The following is a 22447-nucleotide window of genomic DNA, read 5'->3' on the forward strand; positions in this document are numbered from 1 at the left end:
CCACATAGTTAATTCAAACACAGTGCTACTTTTTGTTTTTTAGGCACAGGCGGGGACAAGCACATAACTTCATACCTCTCTTCAAATGTTAGAAGATGTCATTTACATCAGAAACAAACATTGACCCAGAGGCCATACAGCAAGAAGTAAAACTCCTTTAACTTAGCGGGATGGGGAGGTCATTTGGGTGCTCCAGTTGAATAGCAATCCTTGAAGCATTGAAGGAAAAGGGAAATTTAGATGCTTTGGTCTAAGGGTTGGCTTCTCTTCCAAGTTCTGTCACTATAACACCCAAGTATCATACTTTTCAGGCTGCTGGACAACTTAACCCTTTTTCAGAAGAAGGGGTTCCTGTCCACTTTTAGGAACGTGATGATGAATGTATTGGGAAGGTGTGAACTACAGACCTGTAATCCCCTCACCAGTAATTGTAAAGCACTGTCTAAAATTCAAGTTATCAGGCTGAAGTCCTGTTTGAACTGATACCCCTGGCCCATGTGAGATATAAAATCAGTTTACTCCCAGACAAAGAGATACATGGTTCAGATTAAAAAGAAAAGGAGTACTTGTTGCACCTCAGAGACCATCAAATTTATTTGAGCATAAGCTTTCGTGAGCTACAGCTCACTTCATTGGATGCATGTATGAAGTGAACTGTAGCTCACGAAAGCTTATGCTCAAATAAATTGGTTAGTCTCTAAGGTGCCACAAGTACTCCTTTTCTTTTTGCGGATACAGACTAACATGGCTGCTACTCTGAAACCAATGGTTCAGCTTGCATCGTAATATTTTAGACTATAAAATGTTTCCTAGATTGTAAACTCTTTGGGCCAGAGATCATACCTTCTTCCGTATTTCAAAAGAGTCTACTCAGAACAAATAAAGGAGTAGAGTGGATAAAGTTATAGCCCACATGGCAAAACAAAATCAGAGCTAAATAAATTTGCCATCATCTCAAACATGCATGCCATTTACTAATGTGAATTTAAAAGAACTCATACAGAAGAGTCCATACAGGGGCAGCTGTTTCTTTGCTCCATACTGTATAGTGCAGATGTGCTACTAAGAAGAGTACATCTATTCCCACCTATGGTTTATCCATGAACCAATTGCCAGTCCAGCCCTCATACTTAGTTTTGTCCATGACTGAAGAGACAACACTTTGATAGAGCAAGTTGCGTACACAACAGCGCATATAGGGAGTTCTGTTGAAATTTGAAACATCTCATAAGCCAGCTGAAGAACCTGTATAAATATCCTACAGGTTTACTTGTAACAAACTAGTGTCCACTGGATCCCTGTCACAGGGTCTATGCCGGCACTCCCACTTTTGTGCCTGAACTCTGTGTTTAGGCTGGTATAATAAAGAGTCCCACCACCTTCTTCAGTGGTTTCACCTTTGTGTCTTTATTTACAGTGTTCTTGTGCAGTCCCAATTCCCTCAACAACAATCACACCACAGACCCCTCCCAGGGTCTTCTGGCTCTTGAGGTTCCTTCCAGTAGGTAAGGAGACAGAGAAACAGCCCTCCTGTCTCCTCCCAGGCCAACAACCCCTCACTGAGGTTTTCTCAGGGCTTTTATAGCCCCCGCCCCCCCCCCAGTCTTTAGCCCAGCTATTCCCACTCGGCCCATCTTGTTGCTCTGAGCTAGCCCTCATTAGGGCTTACAGCTGGGCTCCCTGCTGCATACCTATGTCTCTCTACCTGGCTTTTTGACCAGAGAGCTGTCTGCAGCCAGCATTTTGGTATTGCTTTAAAGGGGGTTTTACCCCTGACTTGCCACAATCCCTTTCATTTGAAGGCAAGATTTCCTCTTTTCCTTGCTTGCATCAGAATAGCAGGGATGAAGAAGCAATATGAGGGACGCAGTTTGGTTTTCTGGAGGCTAAAATAAGTCTCTGTAAACAACCACATGCTTGCTTTGAAAAAAATCTTCCCATTCAGGCCCCCTGCGTTATGGGTACTTTGGATATTTTTTTTTAGTCCAGGCTTAGTATAAGTGTAGTTAAGTCAGAAGCCTAAAAAGTTATTGAAGATCAGTATTTCTATTGGACAGCTTAATTCTTTTAAATACCTGGATATATAAAGAACAGTTGACCTTAATCAAATCATGCTCTGTGGTATCTCCACTGATCTCTGACAGAAGAGACCTGGAAAGATGAAAGTCCTTGTCTTTGTAGGAAAACAGACCTGCTTGAAATGTACATCTTACCATGATAGTTTTGTCCACATCCTCCCAATCTCACATTCCACTGCCATTTGTTTCATGGATGTAGAAAAGTATTTTATTCTTATATTAACCAAGAATTCATTAGAAGTAAATGAGTTTGGCCAAAGGAGCATCTTGCATTTCCTAAATCTGTATAGCAGCGAGTCTGAAATTCTCTGGGTTGATCTTTTGATAAGGATGAGAAACCCATTCATTAATCACTACAGAGTGAGAGCAAATTAGATTGTGGAAGGAACTAAATCTGCCTATGCTATCTGCCTATGTTTTCAAAGACATGGTCTACACTGAACTTCACCGTTTCTTTAGTGTTCTGTTAATGTAAGCAAAGCATTTAGAAAACTAGTAAGTGTAGTGGGAGTAGTATCGTCTGAGTGTTCATCTATCTGAGCATCTACAAATTTCACAATCTGTGAACGTATCTGGACCAAGAAAACCTGGAAGACAAAGAAATGGAAACTGATGCTATTGTATTATTATCTCTAATGTCTTTTGAACAAATCCAAAAGAAATATGAAATTGCCAAGGTAGAATTGTCTGTCTGGATGTTCACACTTCTGGAAGCATGGTGGACAGTTTGTCTCTTGGGAAACTGTGCTAACAGAAGGCCAGACAGGCTTGTCATCACCTGCTTATAGTACAAACAAGGGTGGGATTCTTCTCAATACCTTCAGATACAACTGGCAAAAAGACCTTTGCATTACTCAGTTAATTTGCAAAAAGAAAAGGAGTACTTGTGGCACCTTAGAGACTAACCAATTTATGCCACAAGTACTCCTTTTCTTTTTGCGAATACAGACTAACATGGCTGTTACTCTGAAACCTGTCAGTTAATTTGGAGAGACACTCTGTCAGTCTCCATGGATGCTACTTTTATGTTTCTTACATATACTTCTTGAAGCCCCTGGTGCTGGAACTGTTCTCAATAGATGGCTCCAGCTTGTGATGGAAATGCACATAATGGGTGGGATCACTATTTTCTTCGTTCTAAGATCGTGAAATTGATACACTGTTTTGAAGGCTTGTGGCCTGATTTTTCAGAGGGAATGAGCATCCTCATTTTCCAATGGCTTTACTGGGAATTGTGGTTGCTTGGTGACTTTGCAACATGAGAGTTTAAAATCATTAGCAAGTTGATGTGAAGGCCAATAGCAAAGTCCACATATCTGAATTTAGTGGAAAACGAGATCAGTGGTTTTCAAACTTTTTTTCTGGGGAGTTGAAGAAAATTGTTGATGCCTGTGACCCAACAGAGCTGGGAATGAGGAGTTTGGGGTGGGCTCAGGGCTGGGGCAGAGGGTTGGGGTTCAGGAGGGGGTCAGGGCTCTGGGCTGGGGGTGCGGGCTCTGGGGTGGGGCCGGGGATGAGGGGTTTGGGGTGCAGGAAGGGGTTCCAAATTTGTGGGGGGCTCAGGGCTGGGGCACAGATTTACCTCTGGCAGCTCCCAGTCAGTGGCGCAGCCGGGGTGCAGAGGCAGGCTTTCTGCCTGTCCTGGCACTGTGGACCATGCTGCTTCCCGGAATCAGCCAGCAGCAAGTCTGGCTCCTAGGCAGAGGAGCGTGACTCTCACCTGCAGGCACCGCCTGTCCCCCCCTCGGTTTCCAGCCAATGGGAGTTCGCAGACGGTGCTTGGTTGGGGGTAGCACGCAGAGCCCCGTGGCCCCGCTGCTAGCTGCTTTTGGGCGCAGCGCAGTGCTGGAACAGGTAGGCACTAGCCTGCCTTAGCTGGGCAGCACCGCCGCGGGGACTTTGAATGTCCTGGTCAGCAGCACCGACCAGACTGACCCAGCGCTTGACATGCTGCGACCCAGTACTGGGTCATGACCTGAACTTTGAAAAATGCTGAACAAGATGATTAGAGAAATGAGGAAGAGTTGCTAAATTGTAGGATGGGGCTGTTTTGTTACATCTATTGTGATCTACCACACTTTAGAGAGAGTATTGCTACAGCACTGAAAACGGGTTTGACCCTTACTGATGAAGTATGGACCTTTCTGTTGATGTGCATTAGACCTAGCATTGGGGTTCTATGAGGTAACAGTAGAAAATTGTGTAGATACCTGGGGAAATAACTCACAACATGAAGCAAGTTCCCAGATAAATGACTGGCAACTTCTGAAAACAAATGTAGCAATATTGTTTGTGCATTGTAACATTGACATTGGAGAAATTCTGCACTGATGTACACTTTCTGCAGTCCCATTGAAACCAATGGGATTAAATAAATTGTACATCTGCTCAGAAATTGACTTTGGGTGTGTGTGTTCCATCTGAACTTCAGCAATCACAGGGCTGGAATTGGGTTATATGGACAAGTCTGCTAAATCTCTACTTATCACTACTGGTTTTTTTTTGGTGGGGGGGAGGAGGTGGGTGCGGGGGACAGAGTTGGGAGTGGAAGGAAGAGAAAAAGTTGGAGAATATCATTTTTCATCCAACTCTTTAATTTGAGATGTGCCCTTACAACCCATCAGAACTGAATTCTGTCCTGCGGACTGATCTGCTGAAGTTTAAGGAAGTCACCTAAAATGTAGAGGGCGTCTCATGACATGAGAATGTATAACTTGTGGAAAACCGAAGTTCGGCAGAGATGAAGATGAGGCAAGTGCTACACAATGTGTGTGTTTTAAAACAGGGACAGTGATCTTAAATAACTTCACACTGCAAAGATTGTGTCTTGCATGGGGATTATTTCTGTTTACAAAACAAACAGCCTTAATTGTTGGTAGCATCCTGTGGTGTGCGGGTAAAGAACTATTTTAGCAACAATGTTCTATAAACACATATGGGAAAAAACTAAGTTTACCCAATTGACTACTTACTAATAAGCTTTGCTTTTTGCAAGTTTCCAACCCTTACAGCCCTTGCTTCCAGTGTCTGGGGAGATTGAAGAATACTTTGGCAAGCATCACAGCTTGATTAACTTTTTTTCTGCTTACTTGGGGTCATTCGCTCATCCTACAGACCATACAATCTGCTCTGGCTTCTTTATATTTTTAATAAGCTTGGGTCAGCACTGTCCAAACAGGCAGGAGGTGCTTGTAGCAGGAAGCTCCTGGCTCTCACTTACAGAGAGGGAATTAGGGATCTATAAATAAACCTAACCAATAAATGCCCCAAATGTATTTTGTCTTACAACCTGCCCTTTGCTGATATGCTGCTGCAACTGTTGTTCTGAGCACCCAAGGCGCTGAGATGAGGGGGTTCTCCCCTCCACTTCCAGCCTATATAACAGATGGGGACACATGTTGTTGCTCACCAATTGCCTAATTTAGCTGTTCCTTAGACTGAAAATCATGTGTCTATGGGTGGCGGAGGATGGAGAGGAAAGGGCCAAGTGTTTTGCATCAAAGCCCTGACTAACCCTTTGCTCACACCCGTTGCAAACTCCATGCTCTGTGTAATTACATTGGTATTTTAAATTATTTTTTGGCAGTTATCAATGTTTTTTGGCCCACTGAACTCTTTACAGCAAGTGATGTGGGGGCTGGAGGGGAGACTTGACTATTCACAGGAGCCTGGGTACTTCACAGTAAACTGGTCCTGAATTCTGCAGCAAGAATCCCAGGCTTTCTGCTGCTCCTGACGGGCATGTCATGTCCTGAGACTGCTGCATTTGCAGTAGGTGGTAATGTATTGTGTATGTGCTGAAACAGCTCTACAAATAATACACATGTATGCAAGCATTCTACATGCGGTGCAAGGTGGATATGGAACCCATAGCCCACACAACGGTCTTAGTTCTTACAATCCCATTTCAAAAACACCATGTGTGGTGGTCTGCCTGGAAGAAAGCAGAACTGGGTTATTTGCTACAAGGAAATTAACAAGCTAACTCTGTGCCTGAGGTCTAACATGTCTCCCATATCAGTCAGCTGTGAATTAGGACAGCTGCAGCAGTGGACAGTTGTGGTCAGCATTAATACAAATAGCTGTGGAGTATCTAAGCTGCCCACACTCCAGCATGTGACTATCTATATACAGAGTACATGTCAGATTCACTAATGCTTTGGGTACATATTAACAACAGTAAGATCCCTGATGGGCATCAGGCCAAGAGTCCAACTCTGCTGTCCCGTTGTCTGAGCTTATTCATTTTATTACACTTTGGTTTTGTCTAGCTGTGCAGCTGAGGCAAGTGCTGATGGGAATGTGTTTCCTACGATCACTGTGACTGCAGTGTACTGGTGATCTGTGATAAATCAGGACAAACAAAATAAAGCCCCATATAAAGGAATGCCATGCCAAAACACACCAATAAAATATACATATTTGCAAGATGGCTTCTTCCCAGCCATCATTTTCATTTCTGTATGAATCCAGGGGAAAAAAAACATTTTGGAAGCTCCACTTTACAAGATAGTAGGGGAAAAAGGCCCCAAATATCTTTCAACAAAATTATTTGAGAAATAAATGCTCCAGAAGCCTCATTCTTGCTGCTGTTACCAATGTTTTCTGTAATGTTGGCCTATCTCCACATCAAAACCAAGCCCCAAAGTCGCACTGTAGAACATCTTATTGTGTACTAGTAGCTGAAAGCCCATCCTGTCTCCCCAGTGTAATTGGTAAAGTCATAAGTATAAAAAAGCTGCAAACTTGAATGATGTTTGGGATTATTGTGTTTGCTGGTTGTGGCATTGTGTGGGTGGGTGGGTTAATTTGTGAGGGGGGTTGTATTGTTTTGGGAGAATTGTGTTGATTTGTGCGGATGGCAGTTGGACCAAGTAATCCACCATCTGTGCAGTCTCCCTCATACAATCAATGAAATTGTTCCATGCAAACTCACTGTAGAGTAAGGGTGGTGATTGGTTGAGCTACCTCTGATCTCGCAATGGTCTGACTCTTGGCATAGCCCAGCTCATGCCTTACTGTAGCTGTATACTGCACAGGTATAATTCATAAAGTCAAAATGGCTGAAAACTTAAAAAGTGGACAATAGCAGACCAGGAATCCCGGTGATGCTCGAACCTGGTGATATTCTGAACAGAGAGCCCTGAACCGCACTTGCAGCAGTTTCCATCATTTCAGTGACTCAACAGACATTTCAGGTGTGTTGGGTTTGTTTGCAGGGAGGGGAGGGGAGAAGTGTATACATTGGTTTATTCAATATCTAACAAAAAGTTTACATAATTTTTAAGGCCACCTCCACTATGTTGTTGTTATGTTGCACGTCCTCATCAAAGGTCGTTAGTCTAAAGCAAAACATAATTTGGAAACATTCAGCTTCACTATTTAATTGGTGATGGGGGCACGTTGCTCTCAGTGGTGGAGGGGCCTTGACATTGGAGTCTGTATCTGCCTTTGGTGTACTAAAACCTGAGTGTGTTGACCTTTAGGACAAAGTGAAAGTAGTGCTTTTCTTCTCTCAGCTCTCTTGACAAAGGGGGTACATATTTGAGTTGTGTTGTATTTAATGGAAGTTGTTTGTCTGCTAATGTGACCAGATAGACTGGTCACATTTCTTCTAACAAAACTATTTTGTGGAGAAATCTCCTTATTTTTCTTTATTAAACAAAACAAAGTTGTCCTCCATTAATTTTTTCCCTTATTTAAAAAAGAAATGGAAAATAACTTTTGGGGTATTTTGGAGGGGTGGGGTGGAGAGATAGAGGGTTGTGAATTTTTTTCTGTTCTGTTTAGGTTTTTATACTGCACTTATTGCTGTAGTATCTGAGCGCCTTCCAGTAGTGCATCTAGCAGTGTGATTACACATCGGTCGTGGTGTTTGTTCTCTCATCGGCTCCCCAGAGGGAGAAGCGTGTGTGATGGAGTGTCTTGGTTTGATAGGGTGTTGTTATTCTTAAGTGTACCTGTTGCTATGTGTTTATAGTAGAGAAGGCAGGTGGGGAGATCGTGATGGTCCTTTAGTTCCTGGGAGAGTTCATCCCAGGAACTGAGACGACCCCTAGAGAAGGTTCTGCACAGAAAAGCTTTCCTCTTGTTGTTGAGAGTTCCATTGTACCAGAGGAGAGTAACTGTCAGTTACGGCCGGCAGTCTTGTAGATATCCTGAGCCCACACTATGGCGCTTTGAAGATAAGGACTGAGACCTTGAACTTGATTAGAAATGCTCTGGGAAGCCAGTGTAGAGGGCGGGTCTGGTATGCTGTCAGTCACCTGTGCACTGCAGCATTTTGTGCTGGCTGAAGTTTCCTAAGGGCTGAAGGTATATTGCATTGCTGAAATCTATCCAAGAGGTGGGTTTTTTTGGTGATTTTTATCATTTTTATTCCCAATGTTATCAAAATTATTATCAACACTGGTTTGCTGAAAAGTGGGTTTAGATAAAAAAAATTTTTGATTTTTTTTAAGTCTTTCAAAAACTGCAAACAGAAACAACTTTGAAATTATGAAATCTTTCGTGAATTATTTTTTTAGATTTTTTTTTTACCAGAATGTGTTTCATGTCAAGAATCCTTTGTACTGTAAGTTTTTGTAAATCAAGAAAGAAACCTAAAAGACAGCAAACAATTGCTTGTTAACTATTCTCTTTTGTCCTGAAGGGGGCTTTGTCTCAAAGAAAGCACTTTCTTTCCCCTAACATGCACTGGACCGCACAAAAATAGTACTGGCACTTTGTCTTTAAAATACGGAATAAACAATTACTAATTCTGCAGCACCCGCATAAGAGAGGTGAGCAGTATTATTGGACATTGATCATCTTAGTGCCAGGTGCATCAACTGACCACACCAAAGATGTCACACCTTCTCTGTCTTCTGCCACAATGCAAAAACCACAGAGGTGTAAACTGGGGGTTTGTATTTTTTCTCTTCTCCTCTGACTTAACTATAAATCTACAAAGCTAAATTGTCCAAGATGGCCACTATCTCACCTCCGCTTCTGGTCACAAATGAAGTTCTCATGATCCCGCATGGCTTTGTGAAACACCTTTTTCTCTCCTTTCACCCCGACTGTTGAGTAAAAGCCAGTAAAAAAATATTTCTTGCCCAAAAATGTGGTTTTTCGTGGTACCACCCCCGCCTTTTGCCCAGTAGCCAGAGCACTCACCCAGGACGTGGGAAACTGAGGTTCTCCTAGTCTCATGTGGAGCAGGGATTTGAACCCAGGTCACCTATCTCCCAGGAGACTACCCTAACCATTGGGCGATAGGATATTCTCTCTAAATCTGTTCTGCTGAAGCTTTTCCACTTTTTAAAAAATAATTATGTATTAGGCCAGAAAGAGTGTGACTCCATAGCCTGATGGGTAGGGCACTTATCTGGATATTCATTGGAGTAGGGACATGAATCCAGATGTTCCACCCTTCCCACCCCAAATAGGAAGCCGCTTTTGAAAATTCATGCCCAAAACCATTCTGTACTCCAATTTGTAACTAATGAAGTCATTACATCCAGTGCCACAAAACTAACATTTCTCATTTATTTTTGGTCTGTTAAAAGGCATCACTACTCTGCAGTTCCGATATCAACAGTAGTTAATGATTTATAACGTTAAAAGTAGTTTTCTTTTCAATGAAAAGTATTTTCTTGTGTTGTCTTTCTCCCAATAGAAAACCATTTCATCTCCAACTGTATCACGACTTACAGACACGACAAAATTCACTGGTTCCCACAAAGAGAGGTTTGATCCAAGTGGGAAAGGAAGAGGCAAAGCAGGACGAGAAGACCTGGTTGATGCGTCGGGCTATGTGCCTGGGTACAAGCACGCAGGCACATATGATCATAAAGTACAAGGAAGCAAGTAAGCCTGGGGGGGTTAAAAAGAGAGAATATACCTGTAAGAATGATGTAGATGAATCCCACATGTTTCAGTTATCATGAATGTGAAGACTATGTTGGCGAGAAGTGTTTTCAGGAACTGGAACTGATTTCAACATCCGCTGAGATACTTGCAAGCACAGCAACACTTCATTACATTCCTCATGCTTACATTGGCAAAAATATCAAATACAAAGTTGTTGAGCTTTAGACAAGAAACCAAATGCAAGGGCTGTTCTACCACACTTAGTCAATACTGGTAAAAGATCTCAAACATTCCTAAATGTCCAGTTCTTTCTTGGGTATAGAAGAAAACCACTCTCCAGATAGTTGAAAAGAGGGTCACTGTAAATTTTCCTGTGATAGCAGCCTTTCCAAAGAGCACCCCAATATTTATGTAGTTTGATTTGAATACTTATTTATTTGAAAGATGTCTTAAAGAGGATCCAGCTCTGTCCTCAAAGACAAAAATTCAGTATTGTACTAGTGGGAAGTAAATGGTTGTAATATAACAGGTTGCTATCCTGAAAAGAAATAGATTTTCCTAGACCACTGGTGAACAACGAAAGACTTATTCCTCCTTGCTGAGACTATTTAGGTTCCAATGTATTTGTCAGCAGAAAGATGTGGAAGATACTAGCCTTCGTCTCTTTACCCCCCAAAGCCCAGGACTTCTCAAAACCAATACTGTACTTCCTGCAAGTTACCGCATGTATTGGTAGCATGGTTCTAACTGAAACCACAGGACATAAAAGGCGCTAATGTACTAACATGATCTATGGAGGAGCTAGATATATTGCTAAAGAAGTCGTGATAGAAATATTAATCTTGGTTGCAATCTGGTTTTTGGTCTGCACAGGGCAAGTGAAGGGGGCATTAAGATGATGGATTATACGTTTTAAACTTTATGTTAAGTGTGAACTAAACACCACTGATCAGAGTTTCATTGAGCTAGGCACATATTCTCATGCACATGTACACACATACACAGGCACATGCTCCTTTTTAAGTTGTGACTGCGTTAAGGAAGGTCTGGGACAGCTCTGCAATACAGAAGTTCAAGTAAGGACAACTAAATTATCACCACAAAATAGTAATTTGTTAGTCCTTTATTTTACAGTTAGGTGCGTCTCACCCCCTCTAAAGATATATTACGAACGTTAGCTACATTATTTGTTAAGTGTTCTATGTTTGAAGCTAGGGGCTCTCTTCTCCTCTTATTTGGACTGTCCAGTGTAAGTCAGGAATAATTCCTTGAAGGCAATCAATTTCCACTGGTTTAGAGCTGCTGTAAGAGGAGAATCAGGACCACAGTCTTAATGATCTAACAAACTGGCCACAAGTATCCCATATATGGCCACCATAACAAGTGGTATTAATTGATAAATCACTGAAAAAAATCTCACTCATTTGATATTGCTTAAAAAGTAAGGAGAAATATCCATACAGAAAAAGTGCAGGGGCTCATTAGCTGATCTCTATATCCTACATGTGGTTATTGATATTCCACAAAGCAGAATAAGCACCACAATGTATAATATAAAATGATAAAGGAGGACTTTTAGTTGGGTATTTGATTACAACCATTTAAAATTCTGCTTTGCTTTCTATTAACTGAAGTTCAAGCATTAACTTTATAACTCCAGATAGTACAGGGTAATCACTTCTGTTGCCTCTCTGCCACCATCTGTGTCAGGGTTCTAATGTACACCGAACAGGTAGCGTTAGTGAGCTACTTATATACAGTAAGCAGTAACATATGCTAGTTTTTCATGCAGGCCAATACCCTGTATTTGGCACATATCCAGACACTGAACACAGGTTCTCATCCTTTGAACAGACGGTCTTTTATATTCTGCTGACTTTCTATAGAACTCTTTTTTGTAACTTTGCCACCACTGACCTTTCAAACCAACACATGAACGTGAAACCAAAATAACAATAAATAAAGAGAAGAAGTCCCTCATGGGCTTGGAATTTTTTGTTTGTTTGTTTGTTTGATTATATGTTTCAGAGTAACAGCCGTGTTAGTCTGTATTCGCAAAAAGAAAAGGAGTACTTGTGGCACCTTAGAGACTAACCAATTTATTTGAGCATGAGCTAGCTCACGAAAGCTCATGCTCAAATAAATTGGTTAGTCTCTAAGGTGCCACAAGTACTCCTTTTCTTTTTGTTTGATTATAATTTGTTTTGATTTTGGTTTTCAGGAGAGAGGGAAGTCTGCGCAACCCAGTGCATGCTTTTAAAAGGTCTTGTTTGTGTGTTTTCCGCTTTAAGCCCTCCTTGGTGGCTCTGGTTACCTGACACAATTTTACAGATACACCAGGACTGTCAGTGTGTGGAAGTACTTGTTTGTGAAGCCTTTCCAAGCGTTTCAAAGTTATCCACTTTTCCTGAACCATCCAGTTCCTGGAAAAGGAAAGGTTATCCATTTACACATCATACTGGCTACCTGCCTTCCCCTTCAAGGAGAAGTAACAGCATAAACCCACTTTCAGATATTTGTTATGGCCAATTAATTCCAGAAAAGCAGTAGAACACAGAGTAACTGGTAAAGTGTAGACTAGAGAACACATTCCTTCCTGAAATGTCCTATAAAGCTTCAAATCAGGATAGTGCTCAAGGACAGTCATTTTATTGCAACGGATGTGTAACAAACCTTGAATTATTTGTAAAACACTATCAAAGCTGAATATCGCAAAGATCACATTAGCGCTGTCAATTCATTTCAGTTAACTCATGCGATTAACCCCCCAAAATTATTGTGATTAAAAAAATTAATTGCGATTAATCACACTGTTAAACAATAGAATACTAACTGAAATTTATTAAATATTTTTGGATGTTTTTCTACATTTTCAAATATAGTGATTTCTATTACAACACGGAATACAAAATGTACATTGCTCACTTTGTTATTTTTGATTACAAACATTTGCACTGTAAAAATTATAAAATAGTATTTTTCAATTCACTTCATACAAGTACTGTAGTGCAATCTCATTAATCGTGGAAGTGTAACTCACAAATGTAGATTTTTTTTTTTTGGTTACATAACTGCTCTCAAAACAAAACAATGTAAAACTTTAGAGCCAACACATCCACTCAGTCCTACTTCAGCCAATTGCTCAGACAAACAAGTTTGTTTACATTTATGGGAAATACTGCTGCTCGCTTCTTGTTTACAATGTCACCTGAAAGTGAGAACAGGCATTCGCATGTCACTTTTGTAGCCAGCGTTGCAAGGTATTTACGTGCCAGATATGCTAAACATTCGGATGCCCCTTCATGCTTTGGCCACCATTCTAGAGGACATGCTTCCATGCTGATGACGTTTGTTAAAAAAATGCATTAATTAAATTTGTGACTGAACTCCTTGAGGGAGAATGGTATGTCTCCTGCTCTGTTTTACCCGCATTCTGCCATATCTTTCATGTTATAGCTGTCTCGGATGATGACCCAGCACATATTCATTTTAAGAACACTTTCACAGCAGATTTGACAAAACGCAAAGAAGGTACCAATGTGAGTTATCTAAAAATAGCTACAGGACTATACTCAAGGTTTAAGAATCTGAAATGCCATCCAAAATCTGAGAGGGACAAGGTGTGGACCGTGCTTTCACAAGTCTTAAAAGAGCAACACTCAGATGTGGAAGCTACAGAACCCGAACCACCAAAAAAGAAAATCAACCTTCTACTGGTGGCATCTGACTCAGATGATGAAAATGAACATGCATCGGTCTGCACCGCTTTGGATCATTATCAAGCAGAACCCGTCATCGGCATCGACGCATGTCCTCTGGAATGGTGGTTGAAGCATGAAGGGACATATAAATCTTTAGTGCATCTGGCACGGAAATATCTTGCTACAACAGTGCCATGCGAACACCGGTTCTCACTTTCAGGTGACATTGAAAACAAGAAGCAGGCAGCATCATCTCCTGCAAATATAAACAAATTTGTTTGTCTGAGTGATTGGCTGAAGTAGAACTGAGTGGACTTGTAGGCTCTAAAGTTTTACATTGTTTTATTTTTGAGTGCAGTTATTTTTTGTACATAATTCTACATTTGTAAGTTCAACTTTCATGATAAAGAGATTGCTCTATAGCACTTGTATGAGGTAAATTTAAAAAATGCTATTTCTCTTGTTTTTTACAATGCAAATATTTGTAATCAAAAATAAATATAAGGTGAGCACTGTACACTTGGTATTCTGTGTTTGTAATTGAAATCAATATATTTGAAAATGTAGAAAACATCCATAAATATTTAATGAAATGGTATCCTATTATTAAAAGCATGATTAATCGCGATAATTTTTTTTTAATCACTTGACAGCCCTAGTTCACATGGCTGTTGAGAGCCTGACCTGAAGCCGATGGGATCTGCATCAAGCCCAAATTGAAGGCCAAGTCCTGCAAGTTGCTGAGCCCCATCAACTCCTGTTGACTTGACTGTTCATCACTAGGAAGTTGCCTCAGCTAGTGTGACAGGCTGTACCCACCTCCTGCAGGGTGAGGTGTAGGAGCTATTGCATCTTTGAAATGCTGCGGATCCCACAGAGTGTCAAGGCTTCAAAGAGCACTGCTGTGCTCTACTGCTGCCCAAATGTGGCAGGGCACAGCAGTGAAGAGATTTAAAGTTGTGGCTCTGGGTGTTTGAGAAGCCTCACAACCTAAGGGTCTGACTGTGTGCAGGAGTTCCATGTCTGGAGTGTGTGTAGGTCCTGACCCTAAGGCTAGTGGGTGCAGGTCCAGTTACATGCTGAAAAGGAACAGACCTATTGCACTACTCCTTGTTGCATAGACAAGCTTGATAGCACCAACAACACTATTGCTATAGTTACTGCACACTACTTCTGGCTTACAAATAGGCTTGGCAGAATTTGATTTTTATTTTTTTCTAATTTCATCAGATATCAATATTTATTTTAAAGCATCCCTCTCCCCCCAATTTTTATTGATTTTAAATTTTCCCAGTTGGGGGTGGTCAGACCATTATTTAATGACAGTTGATGTTGCAAGTCAAAAAAGTTAGCTTTGCAACCATTAAAACACAAATTGTAAACATCATATGTCATAATACGCAAAGTAAATATCCTTAAATCAAATTCTAGTAAGTTCTCAAGCAGCATTTTTCTTACGTTGCCTATTGATAAATGTTGATGATTATCTATGGCAATATTTTCTGTTGGTTTGTTTGTGTGCAGTAAAATGGATGTTTACCAACATTTAAAGATAAAACTTGAATCCTTCCAACCCTACCAAAAGTTCCTACCAAAAGAAACATGCTCTATAAGGGCCTTATCCAAAGAGCACTGAAGTCAATGGAAAGTCTCCTATTCACTTCAATGGGCTTTGGATCAGGCCTTAAGAAAATAACACCAACAGCAACATTATCGGTTGACAGAAGCATTTCTATATTTCCTATTAAAATGTTAAATGGATATTTATTTTAATATTTTTTCCAATTGTCAATTTTTAAAAGCCAAATAGAACAGGTGAAGAAAAGTTACTTTGAAATGAGGGTGAAGAGGGAGGATAGTAGGAAAGAAAATCTTTTGTGATCAGTCTTTTCTCTGCTGCTAACTGGAGGTGAGAACACAACAAAAGAGTGACACTTACTTTCTGAGATTCAGTGTCTGCCTAGCCCTTACAGGCTGGGAAGGATGCAAAGAGCCTGCCCCTTGTGTAGCCTGCATGAGGGCTAGGCAGTGGCAGCCCCTGCACTTGGAGAGCAGGGTGTGCGGAGGATAACAGCCACATGTGTAGGAGGCAGCAGGCTGCACCCCATTAAGCGGTGTAGAAGTAGGTGTGCTTCTATTGTACACCATTACTCTAGGCTGGGTAAATGGCGTGGTCCCTAGGCAGGATCTGTGTACATTGCAGGTTTTCTGCTTGTGATCTTTTTCCATGCATCTAAGTCTGTTACATCTGACTGCATTCTTGTCAGTTTGATTTGAAGCACCCAATGCTTCTCAATTCACACACACACACACACACACAAGTCACTGTACAAATCTTGCAGTCCTCATCTTTTGTTTTCATTTATAATTTGATTTTGCATCCTTTGAAGCTCATAGTATTGAAACATGACAAGATACTTCAAATGTGGTATTGCAGATATCAAAATCTATATTTTAAAAACAAATCGAACACAATTAATTTAAAAATAAATTCCATTCATAGGTGTAGTCTGGGGGGACCAGGGGACGTTATCCCCCTTCTCCCCCGAAAACTGCAAGCCTGGGGCAGGCACTGTTGGCCTGACTGGAGGTGCCCCTCCCCACCCCCAAATACAGAAGTCATAATATGCTTATGATTACGTTAACACCAAGGCAGGGCCCAGTCCTGCAAAGCCTTACACATGTGCTTAACTTTACACCCTGAGTGCAAAGTTAAGCACATGCATTATGAGTCTTTGCAGGATCAGGGCCCAAGAAATTAAAGTGCTGACTGGGGGAAACAAATGGATTTTTAAAAAGTGAAGTGACACAAAAATCAGATTTGATTCTTGCTTTAGTGCTAGTTTAATAAATTATTTTGAGTACATGATGTGCTTTAATGTTTAGTCAGTGTAGTTCTCTCACGCTTTAGGATTTTTCCCCAGTAATCACATTTATATAGAGCATTCAGTAATGGACGTTTTTGTCCTTTTATTTATGGCCACGGAAGCTCTAACAACAGCCTTAAAATAACGCATGCATTTAAAAGGGCAATTTTGCTTTAACAGCTCTTCTGCATGAGCTATTACATGATGAATTCTAATAAAATATTTTTAGGAGTTCAGATTAAGTAAATATTTTACGCGGGGGAGACTGGCCAGGATAAAGCCACCAGATTTAATATTTGCAGTTCACCAAAATTTCCTAGTAACTGTGTGGTTTCAGTAAGAGATTTATTGCTGGTTTTCTGTTTGGTATCTTCAAACTCAAAAGCCTCTTCAAAGTTCATAGTTTTCAGAAGCTTAGGGATTCCCATCTGAAGATATTTTTGGCTAAAGCATGGCACCGGCGCATGCTATTGATCTATGTCAACAAGAAAACGTGCTGGGGTTATAGGAGGCCTAAACCTTCAATAAATATTTTGAACCATGCTTGGTTTTTTTCCTCCGCTCACTCTATTCACTTTTTTTTAATTTACAGCACCTGACATTTCATTTCATGCTTCAGATCTACCAGTAATTTTTACTGACTTGGTTCGCGGTGCTGGGTGTACCCCCATATACTTGACCCTTCCCCAAACATCTTAAAACTAATTTGAAAACCAATTTTTATTTCTTTTAGGCTATTAACTATTACAAACTAAAGTTTGATTCTTTGTGCCTCCGTGTGCAATGCCATATTGCTTGATATTTAAAGCATAACCCTGCCTTACAGTGATGTATGGATGTACTTGTTGGGGGCATCTATCTGTGTCCTGTTTGTAATCATGAAGAGGTGTTCTCTGCCCTCCATTGGCCAAGAAACAAACCATTTTGAACTCATAATAAGGAGAAAATGTAATGTGTTGCATGCATTAGCACATGCCCTCCAAACTATTAGCCTTGAGTGTGTGCCAAAGTAACCACACCTTTTTGTACAGCAAACTGGAAGTACTTTACGTACCCTGCCAATTGCTCAGTAGTGAGTAATATAATACCCAAGATTTGTACATGTTTGTTAGCAGGTGTGTATGTGTGTGTACCGACGCTGTAGATGTAACTAGTATTTGTGCCATATGCGTGCTGATCCAAAACTTAAAGCTACCAGGGCCAAATCCTGGCCCTTCCACAAAACCGGACCAGAGCTGTGTGGCTCTAATGCTGCAAAGCCCTCTCCATACAATGGAGGACAGAAATCCCTGTCAGGGCAGCTCTATAGCTCCTGCACAGAAGTCTAACCCGTTCCTGGTTCTGGAGGGCAGCGTCCACAACTCTGTCCCTCGCTGAACTACGTTGCAGGGCAGCTACAGAGTAGAGGGGGGTAACATCACAGGAGCACGCCTCCCTGATGTTCCACCAGGAAAGGAAATAGCTATCAGTCAGGGCGAGGACAATAGGTCACCAGAATGGATGCCCTCACATGCCCGCCAGGCAACATTTTACAATTATCCATGGCAGGGAGTCCCAATTCATACCCTGAGCTCTTTGGCCTCATGCACTTTTGCAGCCCTTTTTCGTTAGGCGGGTATGTAGTTACTGTACAGACCACTACACCAGGCCAGCCATCCTCAGCAACAATCAGGTCAGTGCAGAGCCCATGTATTTCTGGGGGGGAAAGGACTAAAAATGTGTCCTTTTATTCCTGTGGAACTGGGCCTAAGGTGTTGGCCCATAATGATTACACAAGCCCAAAAAGTAAAAATATGAAACATCAGTGCAGAGAGCTCAAATGTGCATTAAACTCCTAATAAATGCTACAAGCCACGTAATCAAACTGGGTGCCTCAGTTGGACACCTAAATAAATCCCACATTGGCACTTGATGCCCACATGACCATTGGAGCACCCAAATATTTGAAAATAGGGCCTAGGCTGTTTTCATATTTTTATCCATAAAGGCAGCAAGAGACACTCTACTACCATCACAATCACCTGCTAGATCCCCAAAGCAATGGGAATATAAGAAGGAAGCTCTTGAAATGTTGCCTTTCAAACTAGTGATGGGGTAGCCTCCGAAGGTTTGGATGCACTGCAGACAGAACCTCCGTTGCCCAAGAACTGATCATGAGATCAGGAGCCGTGGGGATACTGCAAGGACAGCTGTTTTTTCATAGTTTTCCAATATTTCCTCATCTATATTGCACTGAAGCAAGAGAGGTGGATTTCAAAACAAGGTAAAAAGACAAGTTTAATTTTAGTTTTTGTTAACGTTGGAAAAAAAGGATTGGAATTAATTTGGGGTTTGGATTAGCTCTTATTTCATTCAAACTACCTTACCCCACATAAGCAGGAAAGGGGAAGTGGATTTTTGCTGTAACACAAGGCAATTTGATTAAAAATAAGGAAAATAGTGAGTGCATTTGCTGGATATTGACACATGCATGGTGGTATTGAAGTGTTCTAATGCCGCTCTGAAATGGATATTATACTGTACCACCTTTTCTCATGCATACAGATCTATTTGGGCAAATGTAAACAGTATACAAACAAATGCCAAGATTATCCAAAGTTGGTGTCTAAAGTTAAGCTCCTAAATTCCTATTTAAGTATCCAAATAACTGGCCTGATTTTGAAAAGTGCTGATCATCCAGCACTCTCCACTGAAGTCAATCACTCATCAGGTGATGAGTTAATTTTTGAAATACATGTATAAGCATCTGTTAACTTCCTGAATAACTGAAAAGTACATGGCACTTGAAGGAAGCCGTTTTCATTGTACTGTTAATTTTTTTCTGAATATATGTTTTAAAGAGACCCATCACTCAGTGGTTATTTCAGCCAGTGTTCTTAATAATGCATGCTCAAGATTCAATTACTTTTGATTTTTAGTGCCACATGAATAAAGTTATATTCAAATTAACTAAAAATACAGCCTTGAAAAAATATACTCACATGCCTCACATAACTCTCCATTTTAACTAGGAGTTATTCTACGGATGGTTTAAAAAAACGAGGCAAGACAGAAGGGTGATCTACTCCCAGATGATGGTGCATTATTTCAGGTTCCAGTTTACAGTAGATGAATTTGTGTTGGTATTTGCTCAAGTGCTATTTTAAACATATGAAATAGTTCAGCATGGGCTCGGTTAAAGACTGTTGGTGTTAATGCAGTCATCAAATACAGCCTTTTATTTTTCTGTGGTAAATTATTCTTACTAACTATATAAAGGCCTTGTGTAAAAGCCTGGACACACACAGAAGAGCTTAAAGCTGTTGACAAAGTACAGTCACTAAGCAGTGAATTACATGAAGTTACAAAGTCAAAAACAACAACAAATTATAGTGTGTAACATGAGAGTGTTTTTCTCTGTGCTGGCTTCAGAATATATTCGCCTCAGCAGACAAATCCACCGGGAGGTTTTCCCCCATACTGCCAATAGTATAAAGTGGTTTGTTTGGCTCGAAATGCTGCAGATTAAAAAAATGGTCGATGATGGGTATATAGGTTGAGGTTTATCCTCATCAAGATTTAATCATGTCATAAATTTAAACATCACCGGAAAAATATATATTTATACAGAGGAATATTTTTTGAATTCAGTTTCTGGATGTTTATCATTCATTTTCAGCCATAGCCATTTATTTATGCATATTATCCTTTGCTCTTTAATTACATCTTTTATCTGTCTCATCCTGTTCCAATATACACATCTGATTTGGCTTATATTGTCTCAGATCTACATATGTCTGGATGTGCTTACTGTCAGGACCTGCCCACTGGTGTGGAAGGAGAATTGCTTTGGCTAGAGTAGTAGCCGCAATCTGTGTCAGATAGTTGTTTGCAACATGGAGATAGGTCTTATTCTCATCTTCCTTGGAGCCCTGTAAAGCCTGATAAATAGCTAAAATTAATCTGATCATTTCTTGTTCCTTTTTATGTCTTTCATCTTGGCCCAGAAAACCAGGAAGCTGCTGTGTGCTTATGATTACCTTATAGTCAATGTTTAGTATTGCAAACATTAACATTCATCTGTACTAGCATACTGTGTCCACTGTGAAATTTTCAACATTGTAAAAAACTAAGATCATTTAACCTTACAAGTTTACTTTTTTCTGACTAATTTATCACTGATTTTTTTTCATTATTGCAAATGAACAATTTGAGTGTAGCATCTCTTAATGTTTACTGTAGTGGCTAAACATACTGCAGTATTTCACCTCTTGATGAAGGGAGCCATGCATTTTTCATTGCAGAACACACCGGGTGGAATGCTGGCCCCATTGAAGTCAATGGCAAAAGCCCCATTGACTTCAATGGGGACAGGATTTCATCCGCTGGCTTTAATGGCAGGAAAGATGAACCCACCAGTGAGCCAAGGGGTTAATAGCTATGACAGAGGTTATGAGGGAGCACATCAGTAATTCTCTGTTCCCAGATCTTAGTTTCATTTCAACTACTATTCAGTCTAACAAAAAAAATAAAGACAGACACTTGAAAGGGAATCGTATACTACTAGTTTGTACTAGGTTTTTTTCAGGAAAAAGGAAACAAATATATATATATGCAATATATTTTTACACTGTTTAATAATGCTATAAAGTATTAAATATATCACTTTATCAGTGTGAATGTTAAAATAATGACAATGTTGTGGATGTTTAAACCTTTTAAAGTTGTCCGGCTGATTTCTAAAACCACGTTAACCATGGACAAGCTACTTTGTCAAGTAAACAACATTATTCCTGATGTTTAGAGGAAAAGTTCAAGTATGGCAGTAGTCTGTTTAGCACTGTAAAAGCTTGTTTTGAAAACTTTTAGTAAACTTCATATTGTGTATGCCATTGTTTCTTAGGAGTATAGCTTTTCATAATGTATGCTACTGCTGCTGATTGTATAAAATTGTATCTTAAGGCGGTTAAGTGATCAATAAATCTGTTAATACATGTTAGCCTCTTGTTTCCATAAAGTAAATGACACTAACCATTAGTTAAACTGTCTGTTACAAGTCATTTTGTAATTTAGCTGTTAAGGTAACTGCAATAAACTACCGTTAAAAACACTTCACTGACTGACACCCCCACTTCTAGCTTTGAAAGACACATTTCCATTCAGCCTTAGTTAACCCCATCTGTCAAAAGGGGGATCATTATTCCTATTTATTTATCTTACTCGTGGTGATGTGAAGATAAGTTAATGATTGCAAAGGGCTGTGAAAATGAAAAGTGATGCTTAGTGTAAGAGCTAAGCAATATTATGATACTAGGACTATATAATGAGCATTCTCGAGTTCTGAAAATATAAAAATGAATACAAGTTCATTGTGAACAGAAGTTTGGATAGTCACAGTACTTAAACTGGGCTCTGATCTCAAGCTCCTAGGCTGCTACTCTACTGTTGACAGAAAGCATTGTGACAATAAATGCTTTACTCCCAGGAAGAGCCGTCAATAAATATAATCCCTTCTGGAAAAGCAAACGCATTCCTTTCCTGGCGGAGCAAATGGCCTCTGGAGAAAGTAACTGTCCTGCCTGTTGGATGATTGGGCAGATGTAACTATCAATGGTGCATTTGCTCACCCTCAATGACTTTTGAACCTTGCAACATCTTGTTTTATTATTTTAAACAAAAAAAGAAGACTGTACTCAATAAGGTTTTTAACTTAATCACAGACCCTTTATCCATAAGTATAAATATTCCTCAGTGCCTCAGAGCTGTATGATAAAAAGTAATAGAATGAAGCTATTTCATCAGAACATACACTAAAATAGTATTAACAATTAGCAGATAATATCACAATAACTTTGTGCTGTTAAAGAGCTGTAGAAGTACTATGTTGGAAGCTGTACATGGTACTTTCCTACTTTATCACAATACTACTATCAAACTGATTGAACATGTTATAGTGCAACATACCACC

General features: G+C 40.2%; 2 protein-coding genes across 7 annotated transcripts in view; one reads left to right on the forward strand and one right to left on the reverse strand.

Annotated features, from left to right (window-relative positions):
- TPPP (tubulin polymerization promoting protein) overlaps positions 1-21478 on the forward strand; it is a 107877-nt gene extending 86399 nt beyond the window's left edge. For 4 of the 6 annotated variants that reach the window (XM_073332593.1, XM_073332591.1, XM_073332588.1 and 1 more), the window contains 2 exons: positions 9739-9929; positions 19512-21478. In XM_073332593.1, coding sequence (XP_073188694.1) covers positions 9739-9929; positions 19512-19560 — 240 coding nt within the window. In that variant the 3' untranslated portion in view covers positions 19561-21478. Of the gene's footprint in view, positions 1-9738; positions 11929-14286 lie in introns of those variants that run through there. The other 2 variants (XM_073332590.1, XM_073332594.1) reach the window with 2 other exon arrangements.
- The window catches only part of CEP72 (centrosomal protein 72), a 78592-nt gene that overhangs the window by 980 nt on the left and 55165 nt on the right, over positions 1-22447 (reverse strand). The gene's annotated exons all lie outside the window — the stretch shown is intronic.

Source organism: Lepidochelys kempii, chromosome 2 (assembly GCF_965140265.1).
Source record: "Lepidochelys kempii isolate rLepKem1 chromosome 2, rLepKem1.hap2, whole genome shotgun sequence".
Taxonomy (NCBI): Eukaryota; Metazoa; Chordata; order Testudines; family Cheloniidae; genus Lepidochelys; species Lepidochelys kempii.